At 39.3% G+C, this 21,999-nt stretch overlaps 1 protein-coding gene across 12 annotated transcripts in view; it reads right to left on the bottom strand.

Annotated features, from left to right (window-relative positions):
- TP63 (tumor protein p63) overlaps positions 1-21,999 on the bottom strand; it is a 252,244-nt gene that overhangs the window by 132,151 nt on the left and 98,094 nt on the right. For all 12 annotated transcript variants that reach the window (XM_089330856.1, XM_051818895.3, XM_008266646.5 and 9 more), the window contains exons 2-3: positions 20,537-20,665; positions 19,208-19,340 (exon numbers count right to left, since the gene is read on the bottom strand). In XM_089330856.1, the coding sequence (XP_089186982.1) occupies positions 19,208-19,340; positions 20,537-20,665 (262 nt within the window). The remainder of the gene's footprint in view (positions 1-19,207; positions 19,341-20,536; positions 20,666-21,999) is intronic.

Consider the following 21,999-nt stretch of genomic DNA (forward strand, 5'->3'; position numbering starts at 1 on the left):
ATCCTACATCCACTAGGCACTCAATCACTCATTCAATAAGATGGTAGAGCTGGCTTCTCAAACATATACCACAACTAAAATACACATAAACAATAAAATCTATAAAACTGATTTATTCTTTGATATTCTCAAAGGGACTGACTAGGGATAACATTTAGTAAGAACCAAAATTTTACTTTTCTTTTTACTCAGAATAAATTTCTACTCTATTACTTGATTAATCATTATATTGTCTCAATGTTTTGGCAGATGGTAGAAAGTATAGTACCTTTAACATTTAACACTAAAAAATGCATATTCATACAAATAGAGAATAACAATCATGAGTTAAACACTTAAGGAAGGCACATGCTTAACGTGTTGTATACTTGGTCTTCTGTCATACATCAGCCTGTGAGGGAAGGTACTATTACAATGCACATTTTTAAAATGAGGGAAATGATGCATAGGGAGATGGAATAATTTGCCTGATGTCACACAACTACTAAGTTATGGATGTGGGCTGCTTCTCACAATTGTTCTGCAGCCACATAAACTTGCTTTTGTTCTGGATTTAGAACAAAGCTTCTGTGGCCATCTATCTCTATGAATGTCCCTACAATTCTTGTATGTGCAATTGACTAGGACATTGTAATTGTTTTTTTTTTTTTTTTTTTTTTTTTTACAACCCTGTGCTTTAACACAGGTGCCTGAATCTGTATACCAAGTCTTACTGTGGCAGATACCTGACATATAAAGTCAGTTTTCAGTTCTTGTTCCTGTCACAATCTAATGTAAAGTCACCTCTATGATGACAAGTGAACCTTTAATGTACACAGGCAATGTATTATAGATCATTTTAGATTATTGCAAATGGTAAGTTAAAGTTTTTGTTTCTTTGCTCAGAATGTTTATAATAGTTGATAATAATGTTTGACTTTGAAATTTTTACTATTTTATTCAGGAGTGTGAAGTAGTCTCACTTATGATATTCAGGGATTACAAAGAAAGTTTTGAAGAAGTACAACTACTTATATATATAACTTATTTTAAGAGAATTACACAATGATAGAAATAACACTCCTACCAAAATAAGAGAGGAATTGGATCTTGAGTATGGTGAAACACTGTAATATCCATATGAAATCATGCCTTAAATTGCATTTATTTAAAATAGCCTACTTTATTCAGTGTTTGGACAAGCAAAAAGGAAATCATAAAGAAAAGCCAACATCTATTGAACAATGCTATTATGATACTTTATAGTCAGAATTTCATTTAGTTTTCATGATAATCATATTAATCCAATTTTATAACAAAAAATAAAACTTTGAGAGGGGTTTGTTATCCATATATTCAGAGTATCTGAACACAGAATCCAAAGTAATTGGCCTTTAAAATAAATCTCTAATAATAAAATGGTTTGTTTTATGTATTAGCATATTATACATAATTTTACATTTGTGGATTATTCTTTGTAAAAACTCTGATATTTATATCTAAATATAAAGGTACATAGATTTGAGTATCAATTATCTAGGTTATTTTTTAAGTGATGAAACTGAAGCTAGAGAAGGTTAGTGAAATGTGCCATATCCACAACAAAATGGTACAAAATTCATGATCAGCACCTGGGCTCCAAACATCTAAGGGAGTTTGCTCTCTCTGGACAACAGACTGCTTATAAGAGTGTTTGAATCTGAACTCTGTTTTCCACTTGTAATCCAATCGTAACATGAAGGATTATTTCTATTGCCTATCAGGATATTTAGGCTCTTAGATTCCGCACAGTAAAAGTTGAGACTCAGTTTTCTATCCAGGAGCTACTCGTTAGCGAAATTTATTGATAAATAAATATGGTCAGCTTCATGATACTATTGCAAAAGAAGACTTAGAAATTAAAAACAAAGTTCAAAGTGACTCAGATGAATCTGGGAATTCCTTCAAAAACAAATGCAGCAAATACAATATCTATTAATTATTTGCCATTCAGATTTTAAATAAAGAAATCAAATTCAATTTGTATAACACCATGAATGGCATTCTGTTTCCTCTGCACATCTAAGAAACTAACACAATTTTATTCTTCTTTTTCACCTATGCTGATTCAAATCACAAAGTGTACTCAGGAATCATGGATAATCAAAATAAAAAAGTCATCTATAATTCATAACTATTCAATTGTTTCTATAGGACTGGGTGAAAAAAAATGGAAAAAAAAAGAACCCACTGACACTTCAGTTATTGCCTAAGATGCTGTTATATACTGCAAATAAGGTTTGAAGTGTTACTCCATAACTATTAAGCTTCTCAGCACAGATTAAGAACTTTATATATGTTTGCATGAAGGCGAGCTTTGATATGTGGCAAGATCTATGTCAATATGAAATTTACACCTTTTACTTCACATTTTATAATTTGCTAACGAGAAAAATGGCAGCAAAGACAACATATACTTGGTATTTTCATAAAATCAGCCCTAGGCTCCAGGGAGAGAAATAGAAGGAGGTGTGCAATAAGGAAGAAAGATTATATCAAGACAGTTTAATCCCTATCACCCCAAAGAACAGACGGAAGGAAAAACATAGTTTGTGCTTTAAAAGGAACAAGGTAACTCCCCTTCTAATTGCTTTTGTTTTTATTGTTATTTCAAAATGGTATGTAGGTTTGGGCACTCATTTTAAACCAAAGAAGAGATTCCATGTAGGTTTACCACTGCTTTTCTTAAAAAAAAAAAAAAATGACTTATGCTTTTAGAGAGGCTCAATTTCAGAAGAAATCTGAATGAAGACACAGTCTGTAGAAAGACATTCCAATGAACTGGTTAGGCAGGTAGTTGTTTGGAAGGAACACTGCCTGCGGGGCTGGAGGGGAAGACAGAGGCGGCAGGTTAGGGGAGGACTGGGAGAGTAACAGAGGAGAGGGTTACTGCTCCTTTCACCCACTCCAGACAGTATTCATATTTGTGACTAATCTTTATTAGGGTAATCCCTTACTGCCCACCCCACCTCCACGAAAGACACTGGGTAGGAAGCATTCATTTTCTCAGATATAAAAATGTATTTTGTGTTTGAGTTCTTAACAGTCTGCATCTCTCTCCCCCTCAAAGAACAGAAGAGAGAGCAAGCATCACAAACTCTTTAGATCCTATGACACAGTATTGAGAAGTGAATTTATCTTACAGTGTTTCATATAAGTTATATTTATTGGTCCTTTCGCTAATAGTTCTTAAAAATGTGCTTGCAGGTGCTAGGAACCCATCAGCCATATTAAGACACAAGAGAGGTCCTAGTAAGATATAATTCAGACCCAAGGGATTGGTGAATATCAGAGAATTAATTATTTCAGAATATCAGAGAATTAAGTTTTCACCTAGCCCAGCATCATGCTTTTTATACATAAGGAAACTAAGACATGGAGGGGGAAGCTATTTGTCTATCAAAAGAAAATCAACTAGTGACAGCAACGTAAAGCCAAGAAGGCAAAACTTATGACACCCAGGTCAGTATTGTTTTTCTTTGTTTTTTAACCAAACTTCACTATTGCTGAACTTTGAATGCTTTTAAAAATGCAGGGAACAGACTATTTATAAAGGCTCAAGGTATTTATTTTATTTTTTGGAAAGGTTGAGAGACAGAGAGGTAGGGTGGGAGGGAGGGGAGAGTGGGTGAGAGGTAGAAAGCAAAGGGAAAGAGAGCAGGGAAAAGGAGAGAGACGGAGAGGAAGGGAGGAGGGGATAGGAGAGAGGGAGAAGAGAGGGAGAGAGATAGGGAGGGAGGAAGGGAGAGGGAGAGGGAGGGAGAGGGATAGAGAGAGAGAGAGAGAGACAGAGACAGACAGACAGAAAGACAGAGAAAGAAATAGTTCCAGCAATTTCACTCCTCAAATGCCCACAACAACTAGAGCTAGCCCAGGGCCAAAGCCAGGAGTTAGGAGCCAGGAACTCAATCTGAGTCTGAACAATAGGTGACAGAACTCCAAGTACTTGAGCCATCACCTGCTATCTCCCAGACTGCACATTAGCAGGAAGCTAGAATTGGGAGTGGAGCTGGAATTCCAACCCAGGCACTGGAATATGTAATGCAGGCATCTAAACTGGGCACCTTAATTGGTATGCCAAATTCCTGCCCTAATGCCTCAAATTAAAAACTCTAACTTTCCTTACTAAGCTGAAGGACTTCTAGAGAGCTTATTTTTATGTGTGATATGTGAATTCTTAAATTGTAAGTAAAAAAGACAATAAATATACTGTGATACATTTGTTTTCCAACATCAATTAATCACAAAATAAATCTGTTTCTTGCCCATATCCTACTTAGTTTTCCCTCTATCAGGTCAATTTCAAGCAGCTGACTGTCTCTTTTTCTTAATAGGCTTATTGCTGAAAAGCAAATAAAATAACTTGGTTAAATGAGAAGCTGGCTGCGCCTGCTAAATTCAACAGAGTGATGACCTGTGTTGATTCCTTTCATCAGGAAGCCAACATCACTAAATCCATAGTAGTCCAATAAAGCCCCAGCAACAGAAAAATCAGAACTGCCCATCCAAACAGCTAGAAGAGAAGATGGTTTTTAAAAATCATATGACCACCTAGTTCTAGTGTGAAGGAAAACAGGTAGTTACGTCCACTGGAACAAAGTGTACTCAATTCTAAGACAAATCAGAGGGATTTTATTCTTGATTTCATTTCTGAATCATTATCCTGGGTCACAAAGATACAAAATTAAGATATTAAAATTCTTGCTCTCTTTCTACCATTTTAGGAGGGTGTGGTGAGAAATGAATTGAATAATATCCATTAAAAGCCCTCAGCTTCTTGACATGATAAGTAAACACAATAAGCTTAGAATTGCTTTTGTTTTTTAAAAACCTATATATGTCTTTCCCAAACACAAAGAATTACTTTAATAGGCAAGAGAGACCAGAATTAAGCTTACATCACTGCAGATGAGCATCCTACTTGGCCAACCTGTGTACATAAGCTAAATGTACATAAAATAGTCCCCTGCGGGATCTGGGAAGTGGTGTGTGTGTGTGTGTGTGTGTGTGTGTGTGTATTTTCTTTGTTAATTTTTTAGGTTTAACCTGAAGAAAGCTTACATAACTCTTCCAGTCAGAGATAATCCAGCTAGCTATTGGCGTTATTTGCCTTCTTGAATAGCTCTATTACATAAATTTGCAAATATGGTTCTCCTTTTCTAGTTGATGGGTATTTCATATATGTTGCTACAAGAAGGAACTCAGTCTATTCTGAGTAAATAATGGGCAAGAAAAAGTAGACAATGAATAAGGTCTTATCTGAAAAGAACTGTCTGCCAGAGGGACTTACAATCCTAACATACCCACTTTCTCTTCACAATAAGCCTATGGGGGCACTCAGTATGAGATCTTGCACATGGACAAGCATCTCCAAATCTCCCACCATCCATCCTCTAGTTAATGAAAACCAGCAAATGTACTAGAGAGCTAGAAAGTATTAATATTTCCCTTCAACTGACCTCCTATTCTTCCCATACTTCTGCCTGTAGGATTCCAGCCAAGCAAAGCTGACTCTTCTCTCTCATCACACAATTTGTCAAATTCACATTGACAGTTGAGTCAGGAGTCTCAAATTGATAGACCATATGGATGTTCTGTGTGCCCAGGAGAATGTTTAAAAATTAAATCAAGTTCCTCTAGGTGAGTCAAGAATGTTTTAGCTTGTTTTAATAAAGTGTCACTATCTCCTGTTATATTGAGTGCCTCACACATTTAAGCTGGCTGCATGGTCACTAATAGAATTACTTAAACAACTCCTCTCTCCCTTCTTTTTCAAATTATCAAATTAAATCTTGAGCTTTCAAATGGAAGTGATCATCAGAATACCTGCTGAGGTTGATACCTATACCTTCCTTTGGTGCTTAGCATTTGATATTTTGAAGACTTGTTTATATCTTCTCCTGTCCCATAATAAACTGCAAAGACCTTATGAGCAAAATTTACACTTCGCTAATTCATTTATTTCCCAGACTGACTCGGTAGAGAAAGCATCAAATATTAGTTGGCTTCAGGGCCACTGAGCTGTTTAATGCTAAGGAGTTTCATTAAATTAAGTACGATAAATATACTGTTGCTAAGTTGTGCACCTCAGCACTCATCATCAATAACTGAACTCTGGTCAGTTGTTCAGTATTGGGTATCTATTTATTGTCTTTTCTACTAATCCATCAATGGTTAAATAACCAACATTTTCCTTGGTATAATCAGTCAGATAGCCTATAATCCAGTTCACTGACTGTATATCTGCCCTTCCAACTGTAAGTTATAGGCACTGATGGACTCAGCTCTTCAACTTTGGACCTCAAGAAGAATGTCTTTAACTCTGCAGGCAATCAGTAAATGCTTACTTAATGGATAAAAGCACAAGCTTGAAACTATAATCTTTTTTTTTTAGCCAGAGAAGAGGATTTGATTTTTTAAATAAAGGATTTCTACAACTAAAGGAATCCAGGAATAAGAATTCATCTAATATCTTACTGATAAAGACGTACATAGCCAGCCACTGATTAAATCTATTTCTTCTGCAGCATTACATTTTCGCTTTGAATTGTCTAAGTGGCATAATTGAGAGCAGACCCTCCCACATTTTTTAAGATGAATCACAGCTAGAAATATGTATTTTATAGTAGAGACTGGCCTAAGCAGTTCTTCTCTGTCATTACAGCTGTGTACCCCTGGGTTAGTCACAAAGCCTGAGCTTCTCCATCTACAAAAACATATTAAATCAGTGGATTGTACCAGTGATTCTCAAACATCAGAATCATCTGGAGTGCTTCTGGAAAGACTGCTGCACTCTTTCTATTCAGATTCTGATTCAGAAGACCTGAGTTGTACCCAAGAATTTCTATTCCCTAATAAACTCTTAAGGATTGTTGATGCTGTTGCCCTGAGTTCACACTTTGAGAACCACTGGATTCAATTACACAGAGGCCCAAGCAGCTCTGAGTTCCTTAGCATGCTGAGATTCAAATCCAGGTATTTCGGTATATCAAATTTTAAAGTTCATGCTTAGGCTGGAACATGAAATAGTTCCTTACATTAAGATTACTGGCTGGTACCGTGGTGTAGTGTGTTAAGTCATCACTTGTGATACTGGCATTACATGAGCACCGGTTTGATTCCCGGTTGCTTCAATTCAGATCAGTTCCCTGCTAATGCACCTCGGAAAGCAGCAGATTATGGACCAAGTGCCTGGATCCCTGCTACCAGTGTGGGAGGCTCCCAAGCTCTTGACTTAGGCCTAGCTTGCCAGCCATTGTAGATATCTGGGGAGTGAACAAGCAGATGAAAGATTCTGTGTATCTCTCTCATTCTCTGTGTGTGGGCATGTGCTGTGTTTCCCTCTCTCTGTCTCTCCCTGTCTCTCCTTCTCTCTTTGCCTTTCAAGTAACACACACACACACACACACACACACACATATATATATACACATATCTACAATAAGTCTTTAAAATGAAAAAATTACTGAATGACTCCCAAATAATAACAGAAACAAAAATATATATATACTAAGTAGAAAGGTTCTTGCCAGTTTTATAAGCCCTGAACAGATTCAGGACTATACTGGCTTTCAAAAGAACTCTGTCTGCTTCAAAGTTTTGATAACTGCTCTATTTGAGATTGATAATTCACTCATTCCAAACGGATCACGTTCTGGAGTAACCACAACAACCACCGGCACCGAGGACTGGCCACATGCAATGTGTTGTGCAAAGCGCTTTACATGCCTTATCTCAATTTTAAAATTAGCTCTTCTACAAAATTCCCATTATCATCATCTTCATTTTGTATATGGGGAAACTGAAGCTCAGAAACATTCTATAACTTACAAAAATTCACCCAAGTAGTGAATGACAGAGCTGGACTGAAACACTGGCAGACATCCATCTGCAGAACTTGAACACATTATACCACCTCTAATAATAGATGAAGAAGCAGGTCTAGAAATTTAGGGAGCTGAGTTTAACTCTTTCTTGCAAACTGTCAGAAATAGTGGAGAAATCACCAGTTATTAAGCTGGGTCTTGGTTTTGCCATCTATTAAATAAAGGCTGCACTAGAACTTCAGCATGTCTAAAGTTCTTAAATACAATATTCAAGAATTTTCCTTGTTTTGTGGAGTAATGCTATTTTCTTGCCAAGGACAGGATAGATGACTAATAGTGCATTACTTCAAATAAATCAGATTCTTCTTAAGCCAGCTTGTTAGGATTTCAAACTGATCAGTTTCTAAGAGTATGCAAGGTCAGAATCAGCTCCTGGTTTCTACTGAAATCCCTTTCTATTTATCTGCCCTCTTCAACTCTGTCATTCTGAATGCATACACACAGCACAGTGTCTTAAGTAACATTGCTGAGGTTACACCAGAGACAGGTGTTAGGGGAACTATTTCCCTCAGGCTATCATTTCCAACTCTCTCTCCTCAAAAGGGGAGGGAGGGGAGAGAAGGAAAAGGGTTTCTTTTCAGATTAAACACAGCAACTGCAAACACCTTCCCCTAGGCAATGAATTCTCTGCCAGTGCTGCTGCAGTTTACCCAAACACCAAAGCAAAAAGCAAACAGCCCCCTTTGTAAGGGAAGAGCTGTCACCTGTCAAGTGATATTTGTGAATTTCTAGAGAAAAGAAAAAAGAAAATCATTCCCTTATTTTATTAAACAGCCTGTTTGTTCAAGGTTTGAAATGCATACTTGTGTTTAAGGTGAACTCCCCGACTTGGCACTCTTAAACTAATGCCTTACTATTGGCTGTGCCATACAAAGAAGAGAAAAGAAAAACAGTTTGTTCTGATGGAGACACCCGAAGTCAGTCTCAGCTGAGTGCACAGGGAGCTTACCGCATAAGCAGCACGGAAACGTAAACCCATTTCTGAGAATTAGATGGTACTTTCTATATGGAATGTATTTTCTTTCTTGTTTCATTTGTACTCATAGAACAAGTATATTAAGTCTATTGGACACAAATTATGTTTGGATGATTGTCTTAATGGTTCTAAACAAGGGCTGAGATTACTAGGGATAAACAAAAGCAAGGGTTAAGAAGTACCAGAAAGAAAAGGAGAAAATGTTAAGCCTGTTACCATGTTCAAGATCAGTCCTAGGCAAAAGCTTGCCAATACACTGTATCAGTTCATCCTTCTCCATCTCGTTCCTCATATTGTCCCCATTCCTGCCAGGTCTGCTCACCCCACAGCTAGACAGATGCTCTACTCTTCAATATGTTGTAGTCATCTCCAGTTGAAACCAACATTCCTTCTGAAAACTGCAATGAGAGCTTGCATCTAGATGGATTGTTTCATCTTGATGTGCCAATGACTAGATGTGCCTTCAGTCACCTAGAAGCATTTGCATTTTTTAAAGGAGAGATGGGCTGGCGCTGTGGCGCATCTGGAAAAGCTACCACCTGCAGTGCCGGCATCCCATGTCCTGGCTTCTGATCTGCGCAGCTCTGGCCATTGTGGCCAATTGGGGAGTGAACCTGCAGATGAAAAACCTCTCTCTCTCTCTCTCTGCCTCTCATTCTCTCTCTGTATAACTTCGCTTTCAAATAAGTAAATAAATATATCTTAAAAAAATAAAGAAGAGAATAATTCCTTTCATGTTTGTGTATATGTTGGCACAGTTGTGCGAGTAAACATTTACAATAAAATCATAAGAAATTTGAAAAGACTGGTTTTCGTACAATTTCACCCCATAATTATACATCTAAGCCTTTGGCACCTCCCAAAATATTCTGTATTTAAATATTTCAGTAGAAATCTTGAAGGTTAACATTAAACCATGATAAATCTATGTAATAGTATACAAAATGATATGTAATGCAGCAATTCAGTTGTTTTGAAGGTTAGTAAATAAGAAAAAAGCTCACTATAATGCAAAGAAAAGATATAATGCAAAACATTTATATATATGATCCCAAATATATTTTATAAAATCTCTTCTAGAAAAAATAATAACAAACTTAAATGATCATAACTTATAAATCGTTAGGGAAATATTTATATATGCATATATACATATATCTACATATAAAAATTTTCATAAAATTTGTTTTAATTTTATTCTTTCCATAGTCATAAATTTATTAATTGCTATTTTATAGAATGCAATGTATACTTAAATAATTTGTATGAAAAATAACCAACAACTGATAATGAAAGTGACAAATTCTTAATTGACTATGTATTTATATGCATAGGAATTTTGAATCAAACTCTGCCTATACTGAATTTTAGCAGTTTTTTGGATGAATAGAAAAGGGGATAGTTGGCCTTGGAGAGAAGTAGGGAACTTGGAAAGCAACAAGGAAATATATAAGAGAAACAAAATTAAGAGTGATAATGGTAGAGTGAGAGTGACGATTCAGATCAATGTAGGAAAAGAATACAAGGACAATAGAGATTCCTTTTTGTAGTGAGATCTTGAAATTGGTGTCAGACCCAGCTAGATGATACTGTGCATCTCAGAAGCCTCAGGAACAACAAAGACATGCAGAACATAATTGCTGTTTGTACGATACCAGGAATCAGATCTTTTCCACTTTCTAAAGCTAGGAGAAGGCATGCAAGAAGGCATATATAGAACGTTTGACTAACTCATGTTGAGATACTGTTAATTAGCTCATTACATCTCTATTGGATTAAGTCTTTACTGAAAAGTACTACTAAAAAATACTACTGGCCTACTGAAATCCTAAGGGTATTGCTTAACATGTATGTAAAAAATAAAATTTATCAAATGGAGATTTAAAATAATTTTCTTATCAAACCATTATGAGCTAATTTTACAACAGAAGAGAATATCAATAGGTATAGTTCACACTGAGTCACATATGAGTGTGTATGTGTGTGCATGTGTGCACAACTGCATCGTCAGAGAGGCAGTGAAGAGGCATGTTTATAAATTTTTTTTGACAGCCAGAGTTAGACAGTGAGAGAGACAGAGAGAAAGGTCTTCCTTTTTCAGTTGGTTCACCCCCAAGTGACCGCTGCGCCGATCCGAAGTCAGGAGCCAGGTGCTTCCTCCTTGTGGGGAGCAATCCGGACTGGACTAAGTTACTGAAATTAAGACTTATTCTATGCATCTGCTCTCCCACAATATGGCGCTGGGAGAGAAGTAAACAGCTTCCGCACAGCTGCCTCCAGTTCAGCTAATAAACTGTAGGACTTGCTCCTGATTGGAGAGCAGCGTACTCGGCGTGTGGGCAGCCGAGTTAGGATTGGCGGAGGAGGACTATAAAGGAGGAGAGAGACGGCATGCACCAGGAACATCTATGGGGAACATCTAAGGGAACCCGTGCAGCCCCCGAGAGAACCGGCCGGCGGTGTGCCGCTCCCCTGCGGAAGTGGGGAATGTGGCCAGGGGGAACTGCCCTTCCACGGAGGTGGAAGGGATAGTAGCCAACCCGGGAAGAACCAGCAGCAAACCCGGGGAGGGCCGAGCAGACGAAAGAACAGCGCAGGGTCCTGTGTCGTTCCTCCACGAAGAGGGGGAGCGACACTCCTGGTCTCCCATGGGGTACAGGGCCCAAGGACCTGGGCCATCCTCCACTGCACTCCCAGGTCACAGCAGAGAACTGGACTGGAAGAGGAGCAACCGGGACAGAATCCAGCGCCCAACTGGGACCAGAACCCGGGGTGCTGGCGCTGCAGGCAGAGGATTAGCCAATTGAACCTGGCGCTGGCTAAAACTTTGATCACTCGAAAATTTAGCAAATAAGAATTTTGATTTGGCTTAATATCTAGCTCCCAAAGTAAAAGATATTATTTTCATTTTGTTAAACAAAAGGGTACATGAAGTTTCATATTCCTCTTTTTTTTTTTTTTTTTTTTTTTTTTTTTTTTTTTTTTGACAGGCAGAGTGGACAGTGAGAGAGAGAGACAGAGAGAAAGGTCTTCCTTTGCCGTTGGTTCACCCTCCAATGGCCGCCGCAGCCGGCGCGCTGCGGCCGGCGCACCGCGCTGATCCGATGGCAGGAGCCAGGAGCCAGGTGCTTTTCCTGGTCTCCCATGGGGTGCAGGGCCCAAGCACCTGGGCCATCCTCCACTGCACTCCCTGGCCACAGCAGAGGGCTGGCCTGGAAGAGGGGCAACCGGGACAGAATCCGGCGCCCCAACTGGGACTAGAACCCGGTGTGCCGGCGCCGCTAGGCGGAGGATTAGCCTAGTGAGCCGCGGCGCCGGCCCCATATTCCTCTTAAAAATATGCAATAAGAATTGTAAAATATAAATCATGGAGATTTGAATGCATACAGATGTATACATATAACATATCTATGTAGAGAGGAAAGGCTTATGAAACCAAAATTATGCTAAAGCTTTTATATTCCATTTGATGCAGTAAAATATTGAGTCTCAGTAAATGACAAGTAACAATGAATATTAAAATTCTTAGTGATCAGAGGCCGGCGCTGTGGCTCAATAGGCTAATCTTCCACCTTGCAGCGCCGGCACACCGGGTTCTAGTCCAGGTCGGGGCGCCGGACTCTGTCCCGGTTGCCCCTCTTCCAGGCCAGCTCTCTGCTGTGGCCCAGGAGTACAGTGGAGGATGGCCCAAGTGCTTGGGCCCTGCACCCCATGGGAGACCAGGAGAAGCACCTGGCTCCTGCCATCGGATCAGCGCGGTGCGCCGGCCACAGCGCGCCGGCCACGGCGGCCATTGGAGGGTGAACCAACGGCAGAGGAAGACCTTTCTCTCTGTCTCTCTCTCACTGTCCACTCTGCCTGTCAAAAAATTAAAAAAAAAAAAAAGTGATAAGAATATATGGAAGTCAGTCTGGAGATTCCTCAGAAACCTGAAGATAACCCTACCATTCAACCCAGCCATCCCACTCCTTGGAATTTACCCAAAGGAATTTAAATTGGCAAACAAAAAAGCGGTTTGCACCCAATGTTTATTGTAGCTCAATTCACAATAGCTAAGACCTGGAATCAACCTAAATGCCCATCAACAGTAGACTGGATAAAGAAATTATGGGATATGTACTCTTTAGAATACTATACCGCAGTAAAAAACAATGAAATCCAGTCATTTGCAACAAAATGGAGGAATCTGGAAAACATCATGCTGAGTGAAATAAGCCAGTCTCAAAGGGACAAATATATGTTCTCCCTGATCGGTGACAACTAAACAAGCACCAAAAAGGAAACCTGTTGAAGTGAAATGGACACTATGAGAAACAGTGACTTGATCAGCATAGCCCTGACTGTTGATGAACAACTTAATACGTTATCGCTCTTAGTATTTTTTTTTTGTCTGTTCTACTTAATACTACTTGTTTAATTCTGTAATTAATACACAGTTATTCTTAAGTGTTTAAATTTAACTGAAATGTGATCCCTGTTAAATATAAGAGTGGGAATAAGAGAGGGAAGAGATGTACAATTTGGGACATGCTCAAGCTGACTTGCCCCAAATGGTAGAGTTAGAAACATACCAGGGGATTCCAATTCAGTCACATCAAGGTGGCATGTACCAATGCCATCTCACTAGTCCATTTGATCAATTTATGTTCACAATTGATCATAATGATAGGACTAAGAATCAAAGGGATCACATAAACAAGACTAGTGTCTGAAAATACTAACCGATAGAATAAAAAAGGGAGAGAATGATCCAACATGGGAAGTGAGATACACAGCAGACTCATAGAATGGCAGATGTCCTAAACAGCACTCTGGCCTCAGAATCAGCCCTAAAGGCATGTGGATCCAGCTGAAAAGCCCATGAGAGTATTTCAGGCATGGAAAGCCAAGACACTCTGGCAAAAAAAAAAAAAAAAAAAAAAAAAAAAAAAAAAAAAAAAACAAACAACAACAACAAAAACACAAACCTAAATGAAAGATCTCTGTGAGTGAGATCCCAGTGGAAAGAACAGGTCTTCAAAGAAGGAGGTACCTTTCTCTGAAGGGAGGAGAGAACTTCCACTTTGACTATGACCTTGTCTGAATAAGATGAGTCGGTGAACTCAAAAGGCTTCCATAGCCTTGGAAACTCATGACTGAAGCATAGGGAGATTACTGATGCCATAAACAGAGTGTCAATTTGTAAAGTCAACAACAGGAGTCACTGTGCACCTACTCCTCATGTAAGATCTCTGTCCTTAATGTGCTATACATTGAGACTTAATGCTATAACGAGTACTCAAACAGTATTTTTCACTTTGTGTTTCTATGTGGGTGCAAACTGTTGAAATCTTTACGTAATGTATACTAAACTGATCTTCTGTATATATAGAAAATTGAAAATGAATCTTGATATGAATGGAAGGGGAGAGAGAGCGTGAAAGGGGAGGGTTGCAGGTGGGAGGGAAGTCATTGGGGGGGGAGCCAATGTAATCCATAAGCTGTACTTTGGAAATCTATATTCATTAAATAAAAGTTTAAAAAAAAATTCTTAGTGATCACTAAAAAATATGTAAACAGATAAAGCCAAAACCCAAACAGAAATGTGGAAATTGAATGCTAAAAATAGGTCAAAGAATCTAAAAAAAAAAAAAAAGAAAGAGTAAAGGAAACACAGGAATAATGGAAGGAACAAGCATAAAAGAAATAAATGGTACAGATAAGATTATCATTAACTACAATATTCAAATTATGTAAATACACCAATTAAAAGATAGACCATCAGAATACACAAAAATGACCCAACTATATGAGTATGCTTTGTAGAAGAAGCATATCAAATAAAAAACTTTTTCAAAAAGTCAGCAAATATTATAGGCATGTATTTCAATTTTTTACACCAATCAAATTTATCTTTTAATTATATTTTCCATAAACTTTCTGAAGTACTTCTATATAATGACAAATGCAGGCTGAATATAAAAGGTGAAGAAAAGATTTACCATGTAAACACAAATCAAAGGGAGATGTGCCATATTAATAATCATAAATGTGAGGCAGATCTTGGTACAAACAAAATCACATTATCAGAAATAAGCAGAAGTTTTAAATAATGATAGAACGGCCAGTATACCAAGAAAATAGAACAATCCTAACTACCATTCAGTCAACAACAGAGCTTCAAAATACTTATAGCAAAAACCAACAGAAAGAGGAGAAAGATACAAATGTATATTTTAGTTGAAGATTTTAGTACTTTTCTCTCAGTAATCAATAGAACTTGTAGACAGAAGAATCAAAAGGGACACAGAGGAACTATATACTACCATAAACAACTGGATCTAATCAATGTTTGTAATAGGAATAGTAATAGGAATCCCCCGTTTAAGAAACTTGAACCGGCACCATGGCTCACTTGGTTAATCCTCCACCTGTGGTGCCGGCATCCCATATGGGCTCCGGGTTCTAGTCCTGGTTGCTCCTCTTCCAGTCCAGCTCTCTGCTGTGGCCAGGGAGGGCAGTGGAGGATGGCCCAAGTGCTTGGGCCCTGCACCCCATGGGAGACCAGGAGAAGCACCTGGCTCCTGCCATTGGATCAGCGCAGCGCTGGCCGTATTGGCCATCTGGGGAGTGAACCAACAGAAGGAAGACCTTTCTCTCTGTCTCTGTCTCTGTCACTAGCCCAAATGCCCATCCTTGAAGATTTTTTGATAAACCAGATTCATCTACATTTACTGTCCCAATGGACTTCACCGTTTGGTGACATTAAAATCATTCTAATTAAGAAGAAACATACATTCCCTGTAACTCTAATTTACTTTGTTAATAATCAGAATAAAACATTGTGATCTCATTTCATAACCAGAGATTAACATAGAAGTGATATCATATTAGTAAAAATGAGATGAATTTCTCACTTTCATGATTTCTATCTTTAATAATCTGTCTTAGATCCATATTTCCTATACAGTGAAGAATGATTGGCTGAGGTCCCAATCTATTAAAATATTATATTAAAGAGTTAAATTATTTATGTGCATATTTTGGAAATTACTTAGCTATTAATCGCTACATGGAAAAGTTAAAATATGCTCAAAGACCCGGAAGAAAAGACCATCACACTAGTGGCAGCTGCAGTTTGGAAGGACTAGGCCTCTAAAAGGAACCTACTTCTCACTTTCCAGCTAGAACATTAGTTATTAACATCTTCAGCAAAACCACATTTTATTTTATTTTTATTTTTATTTTTATTTTTTTTTTTGACAGGCAGAGTGGACAGTGAGAGAGAGAGAGAGAGAGAGAGACAGAGAGAAAGGTCTTCCTTTTGAAGTTGGTTCACCCTCCAATGGCCGCCGTGGCCAGCGCGCTGCGGCCAGCGCACTGCGCTGATCCGATGGCAGGAGCCAGGTACTTCTCCTGGTCTCCCATGGGGTGCAGAGCCCAAGCACCTGGGCCATCCTCCACTGCACTCCCTGGCCACAGCAGAGAGCTGGCCTGGAAGAGGGGCAACTGGGACAGAATCCGGCGCCCCGACCGGGACTAGAACCCGGTGTACTGGCGCCACAAGGTGGAGGATTAGCCTAGTGAGCCGCGGCACTGGCACCACATTTTACATTCTGGTTGCTGGAACCTCTTGTCATCTAGCCCCAACTATGCAAAATTGACATATGAATAAATTAGGGTATGAGGACGTTGGAGATCCTCTGACAAGGGAAGACCCAGCCTCCATACAGAACTATAATTTATTAGGAGTGGGTCAGTTCTTTGGAGAATGAAACACAGCACCCAGATTATTTTCTCATTGAAGTTCATTCTCATTGTACTTTTATATATTTTTCAATACAGTTGTACCAAGTGCCCTATTTTGTCCTTTCATTGGCAAAACCACATTTCATTTTGTTTTCCAGTCTTTCTGAATCCCTTAAGACCTAAGACGTATCCTCAAGTATTCACTGGGAATAACAAAATATGATCCCTGTCCCTTCCAGAGAAAGAAATAAACAACAGCAATATTAAGTAACAGGTGACACAGTAAAGGACATGCCTGGTTGCTTCAGAGCAATGGTCCGTGATTCAGACTGGTGGGGAACAGTGATACAGAAAGGATTCCCAGACAAAGTAGCACAAAGTAGGCATTGAGGGACAGAAAAGAATGGTGAATGGTGAATCGAGTTCACAACGAGAAAATTTCCAGGACCACAAAGAACAACAATGGCACATTAAGAAAATCACATGAGTCAGTGTGTAAAAAGGTAATAGTAACAAACATGCTGAATGAAAAAGCTTTTGATAACTTTTTTAACTGTTTTGATGAGTCAAAGAATGAGAACAGAAAATCCTTGGAGGGAATACAAAAACGTATGTTTGGCCAGGCAGACGTCATCCATCAATTAAAGAAGCTATATTATTATTGCCTTTTGGCTAACATCAAGTGAAGAGGCAATATTATTAGGTAAACTTGGAATGTTCTAATTTTTGAAGTCATTTTCAAATCAGAATTCATACACATTGATGCTAGATTATTATTTTTTTAAATACTGTTTTTTATTATTTATTTATTTATTTTTTGACAGGCAGAGTGGACAGTGAGAGAGGGAGACAGAGAGAAAGGTCTTCCTTTGCCGTTGGTTCACCCTCCAATGGCTGCCGCAGCTGGCGCGCTGCAGCCTGTGCACCACGCTGATCCGGTGGCAGGAGCCAGGAGCCAGGTGCTTTTCCTGGTCTCCCATGGGGTGCAGGGCCCAAGCACCTGGGCCATCCTCCACTGCACTCCCAGGCCACAGCAGAGAGCTGGCCTGGAAGAGGGGCAACTGGGACAGAATCCGGCGCCCTGACCGGGACTAGAACCCGGTGTGCCGGCGCCGCTAGGTGGAGGATTAGCCTAGTGAGCCGCGGCGCCGGCCATCATTGATGCTAAATTATAATACATTTCAAAGTCTTCACTGTCCTGTCCTGCCTCTTGGAATCATCTGACTTTCATTTCACTAGCTCTACTAGCTCAAGGATATTGAAGAACTGTATCTGTATTGGAACTTAAAAGGCAATGCTGAAGTACATTTTTCCCTAGTCAATTTAGTGGCAGAGCATTAGTGTATTTACAGAATCCAAACTGGTTTGGGTTGCTTCTTCTCATCTTTTCCTATTTTACCTCCTCCCATCACAGACTACATTTTAGTTCAAAACTTGCGGCAAAAATTCTATCAAACAAGGATGGCAAGGATTTTCTAAATCATTCTCCGCATTTTTGTCAGCAGGCATTCTATGGAACCCCACTCTATTTATACCTTTTTCCTTGTTTTCCTAGAAAGTTTTAATAGAGTAAATGGCAGGATTGGTGTCATGAATAAATGATTTTTACAGAATTCCTGGAGGTAGATATCTGGCATAGTCACCATCTGGGAATCTCGTACCCCATATCAGAGTGCCTGGTTCTAGTCCTGACTCCACTGCTGACTTCAGTGTCCTGTAATATGCATCCTGTGAAGCAGCAGATGATGGCTCAAGTAATGGACTCCCTACCACCTGGGTGAACACATGGATCATGTCTTGGGCTCCTGGCTTTGGCCTGGCCCAGCCCCAGCTGCAGCAATCATCTAGGGAGTGAACCAGTGGATGAAAGTTCTCTCTCCATCTCACTCACTCACTGTATCTCTGTTTCTCTCTACATTTCAGATAAAAATGAAAAATAAGTAAAATAAATTTAAATATAAACTCTAGCACTGAAACTGCACAACCACATCTAAATATCTCAGAAAAGTGTTTTGTTATCATTAACCTATTAAACTCCTTAGCTTGTCTGGGAGGGATGTGGCACGTAAGATCTCATCATTTTGTAAAAAAGAAATTGGAGCTTGAGGTCATGAGTGACTCAGTGATACATAGACAAGCTTGTTTTCTGTATATATTATCTTCTTATTCTCTAACCAAATATCTTAGCCTGTCTTGTAATGGAATTTGCTTCCTCCTCCCTCGTTTAAGGACAGTTTTGTAAGAGAGGTAATTTGCCAGAGTTGAAAGTGTTCTGTGTAGAAATCACATCTATATTCTGGCTCATTCTCTGTACCTATTGGAAAACCTTGGGCTGCTACCAGCCTCTTTAAGTTGGAATTGGCATGAGGAACAATTCAGATAAAGAAGCAAAGAACTATGTTCAAGCTTCTTACCCATACCAGAGGAAAGACATTTTGGAGCATCGAGGCAAGCCCAGAAACCATAAACTACACTTAATCTTCTCACAGCTGCTCGTATTTGTTCTTGTTACATGGCCTTTCTGATTCAGCGCCACCTGCCTTGTTACATGTTCTTGAAAAGGTTTAGCGAGTAGACAGGAGGGCCCACTGCCACTCACCCACATGGGGTCACCGAGGTCTGAGTCCTGCATGCGGATACAGTCCATGCTAATCTCAATCTTGTTTGTTGCGCCATTTTCTGATGGTTCATCCACAAAGTTCAAGTCAATGGGCTGAACTGAACATATAGGCCTAGCATAAAAGAAAGAAACAAAGTGTGTTAGGCATGGGAAGAAAGGAACACACAATTCACCCAGGTGGCAACAATGGGCCCTTTTCTGCTGCAGAGCTGGAGGAGCTCACTGCCTGGAGTCCCTTGGTGGGTTTTTGTTTGTTTGTTTGCTTGTTTGTTTTTGACAGGCAGAGTGGACAGTGAGAGAGAGAGAGAGAGAGAGAGAGACAGAGAGAAAGGTCTTCCTTTGCTGTTGGTTCACCCTCCAATGGCTGCCGCGGCCAGCGCGCTGCGGCCGGCGCACCGCGCTGATCCGAAGCCAGGAGCCAGGTGCTCTCCTGGTCTCCGGTGGGGTGCAGGGCCCAAGTACTTGGGCCATCCTCCACTGCACTCCCGGGCTGCAGCAGAGAGCTGGCCTGGGAGAGGGGCAACCGGGACAGAATCCGGTGCCCTGACTGGGACTAGAACCTGGTGTGCCCGCGCTGCTAGGTGGAGGATTAGCCTAGTGAGCCGTGGTGCTGGCCCCTGGAGTCCCTTGGTTTTAATGGTAGCTCACTCACTTACCAGATATGCAGTTTCTATGGTAGCTCACTCACTTACCAGATATGCGTTTTCTAGCAGTTTGGATCTAAGTCTTATTTGTTAAATAGAAATAACGATCCATGTCTCCTTCAGAGAAATTTCTGGTTGGAAAGCAGGATAGAAGGGATGTGTCATGGATACTTTATATAAAATATATAAAGTATATATAAGATATATAAAGTATATACTTTAATTTATCTAGTAACCCAAACTCCCTTTTAATAAAAGTAAAAGCACTATTCACAGGAAGGCATAAATGACCATGCAATTCAGTGTGTTACCTTCTCAGGGAACATTTGCACTGTAGCAATGGGTAATTGTTCAAGCTTAGAGAATGCACTTTGACAATGAGATATTGGAGAATATTATTTGGAATGTACAAGAGAGTCTCTCTAGATGCTCCAAAATTATAAGTGTATCACCTTAGGCTAAAGACAATATTTTTTTCCAGTGTTAGAAACTCAACAAATCACCATTAAATTATGAACAGATAATATTGAAGGCCATGAATTTTCCCAGCAATGTTAACTGATTTTTACTGATTTCAGAAACATGCCTAGAAAGCAATATTTTGGTCATCTACTTTTGTCTATATGTAAACAAATACAAAATTTCTTGCTTTCTTGATACTTACTGTTCCAGAAAATCCCAGATATGCTGGAAAACCTCAGGACTGAGGAATTCACTTGGCTGTGAGCTCTGGGACATGGCAGATCGGTAATAACTTTCTTTCCAAGAGAAATGAGCTGGGGTTTCTACGAAACTTAAAAGGACAAAAGTGAAAGTAGGATTATAATTTCTGTATTTATGATGACGAATATTTAAAACATTCTATCAAAAAAATCAAGTATATCTATAAAACCATGTTTGTATATATAGCACACTTAACAGCTGCACAACTAATGTTTCTTTGGGCAATACCATGGATCCCATTTGCCACAAACTCAATCAGACCTCCAATTCTAGACAATCACATCTTTTATCAAAGCTCTTCTTTCTTAATTAATAGTGTTATTGCGCTCTACACTTCCACTATCCAACATCTGTGTTCTGCAGATTTCAAAAAAGAAAATAAACATTCCCTCATTAAGCTTGACAGCTAGTCTGACCTATCATTAAACTTATTTTATTAGTGTCTCCAATGATTATCAACCAATTCTGCTGCTAGCAGATAGAAAGCAGAATTTGAAAACAGAAATGAGCTCAAAAGACTTTAATTTCATCCTCGGAACAATCACCTCGCCTCTAACTACAGTCTTAGTATCACACTCCAGGACAACAAACTTAAACTTCTGGGCCTATTTTTTTTATTTTCTTTAATCATCAGTTATTTACCTTGATGTCTGTGTGGGTAGTTCTTAATTGGAATGTAGAATTCTATGCTAGACTAAGGGATAAGCAAACATCTGAATGTTTTACAAATGAATACTGTTTCTGTTTGCTTAGTTTGCTGCCGGAACCTCAAGTTTGTCTTTAGTTAAAATATTTATATTCTTAAATTTTATCCCTGTATATCTGAAGGGAAATATTCCTTTTATCAGTGGTTATGTTCACTAACTCTTAACATTGTCTGTAGAGATCTTAGCATATAGTCATTATAATAATAGCAATTTTACACCAGGTTGAAATGAGCTAAACCCTGGGGCCAGCACTGTGGCACAGTAGGTTAATCTTCTGCCTGTGGCGCCAGCATTCCATGTGGGCACTGGTTCTAGTCCCGGCTGCTCCTTTTCCAATCTAGCTCTCTGCTGTGGTCTGGGAAAGCAGTAGAAGATGGCCAAGGGCTTGGGCCCTTGTACCCACATGGGAGACTGGGAAGAAACACCTGGCTCCTGGTTTTGGATTGGCGCAGTTCCGGCCGTTGCAGCCATTTGGGGAGTGAACCAATGGAAAGAAGACCTTTCTCTCTGTCTCTCCCTCTCATTGTCTGTAACTCTACCTCTGAAATAAATAAATAAAAATATTTTTTAAAAAAGAAATGAGCTAAGCCCTTACTCATTTTTGAATTTTTTTTTTTTTTTACAAAGATTTCATTTATTTATTTGAGAGGTAGAACTACAGACAGAGAGGCAGAGAGAAAGGGTTTCCATCTGCTGG

This window comes from Oryctolagus cuniculus, chromosome 4 (assembly GCF_051225735.1).
Source record: "Oryctolagus cuniculus isolate XC-2025 breed Fujian yellow rabbit chromosome 4, ASM5122573v1, whole genome shotgun sequence".
Lineage (NCBI taxonomy): Eukaryota > Metazoa > Chordata > Mammalia > Lagomorpha > Leporidae > Oryctolagus > Oryctolagus cuniculus.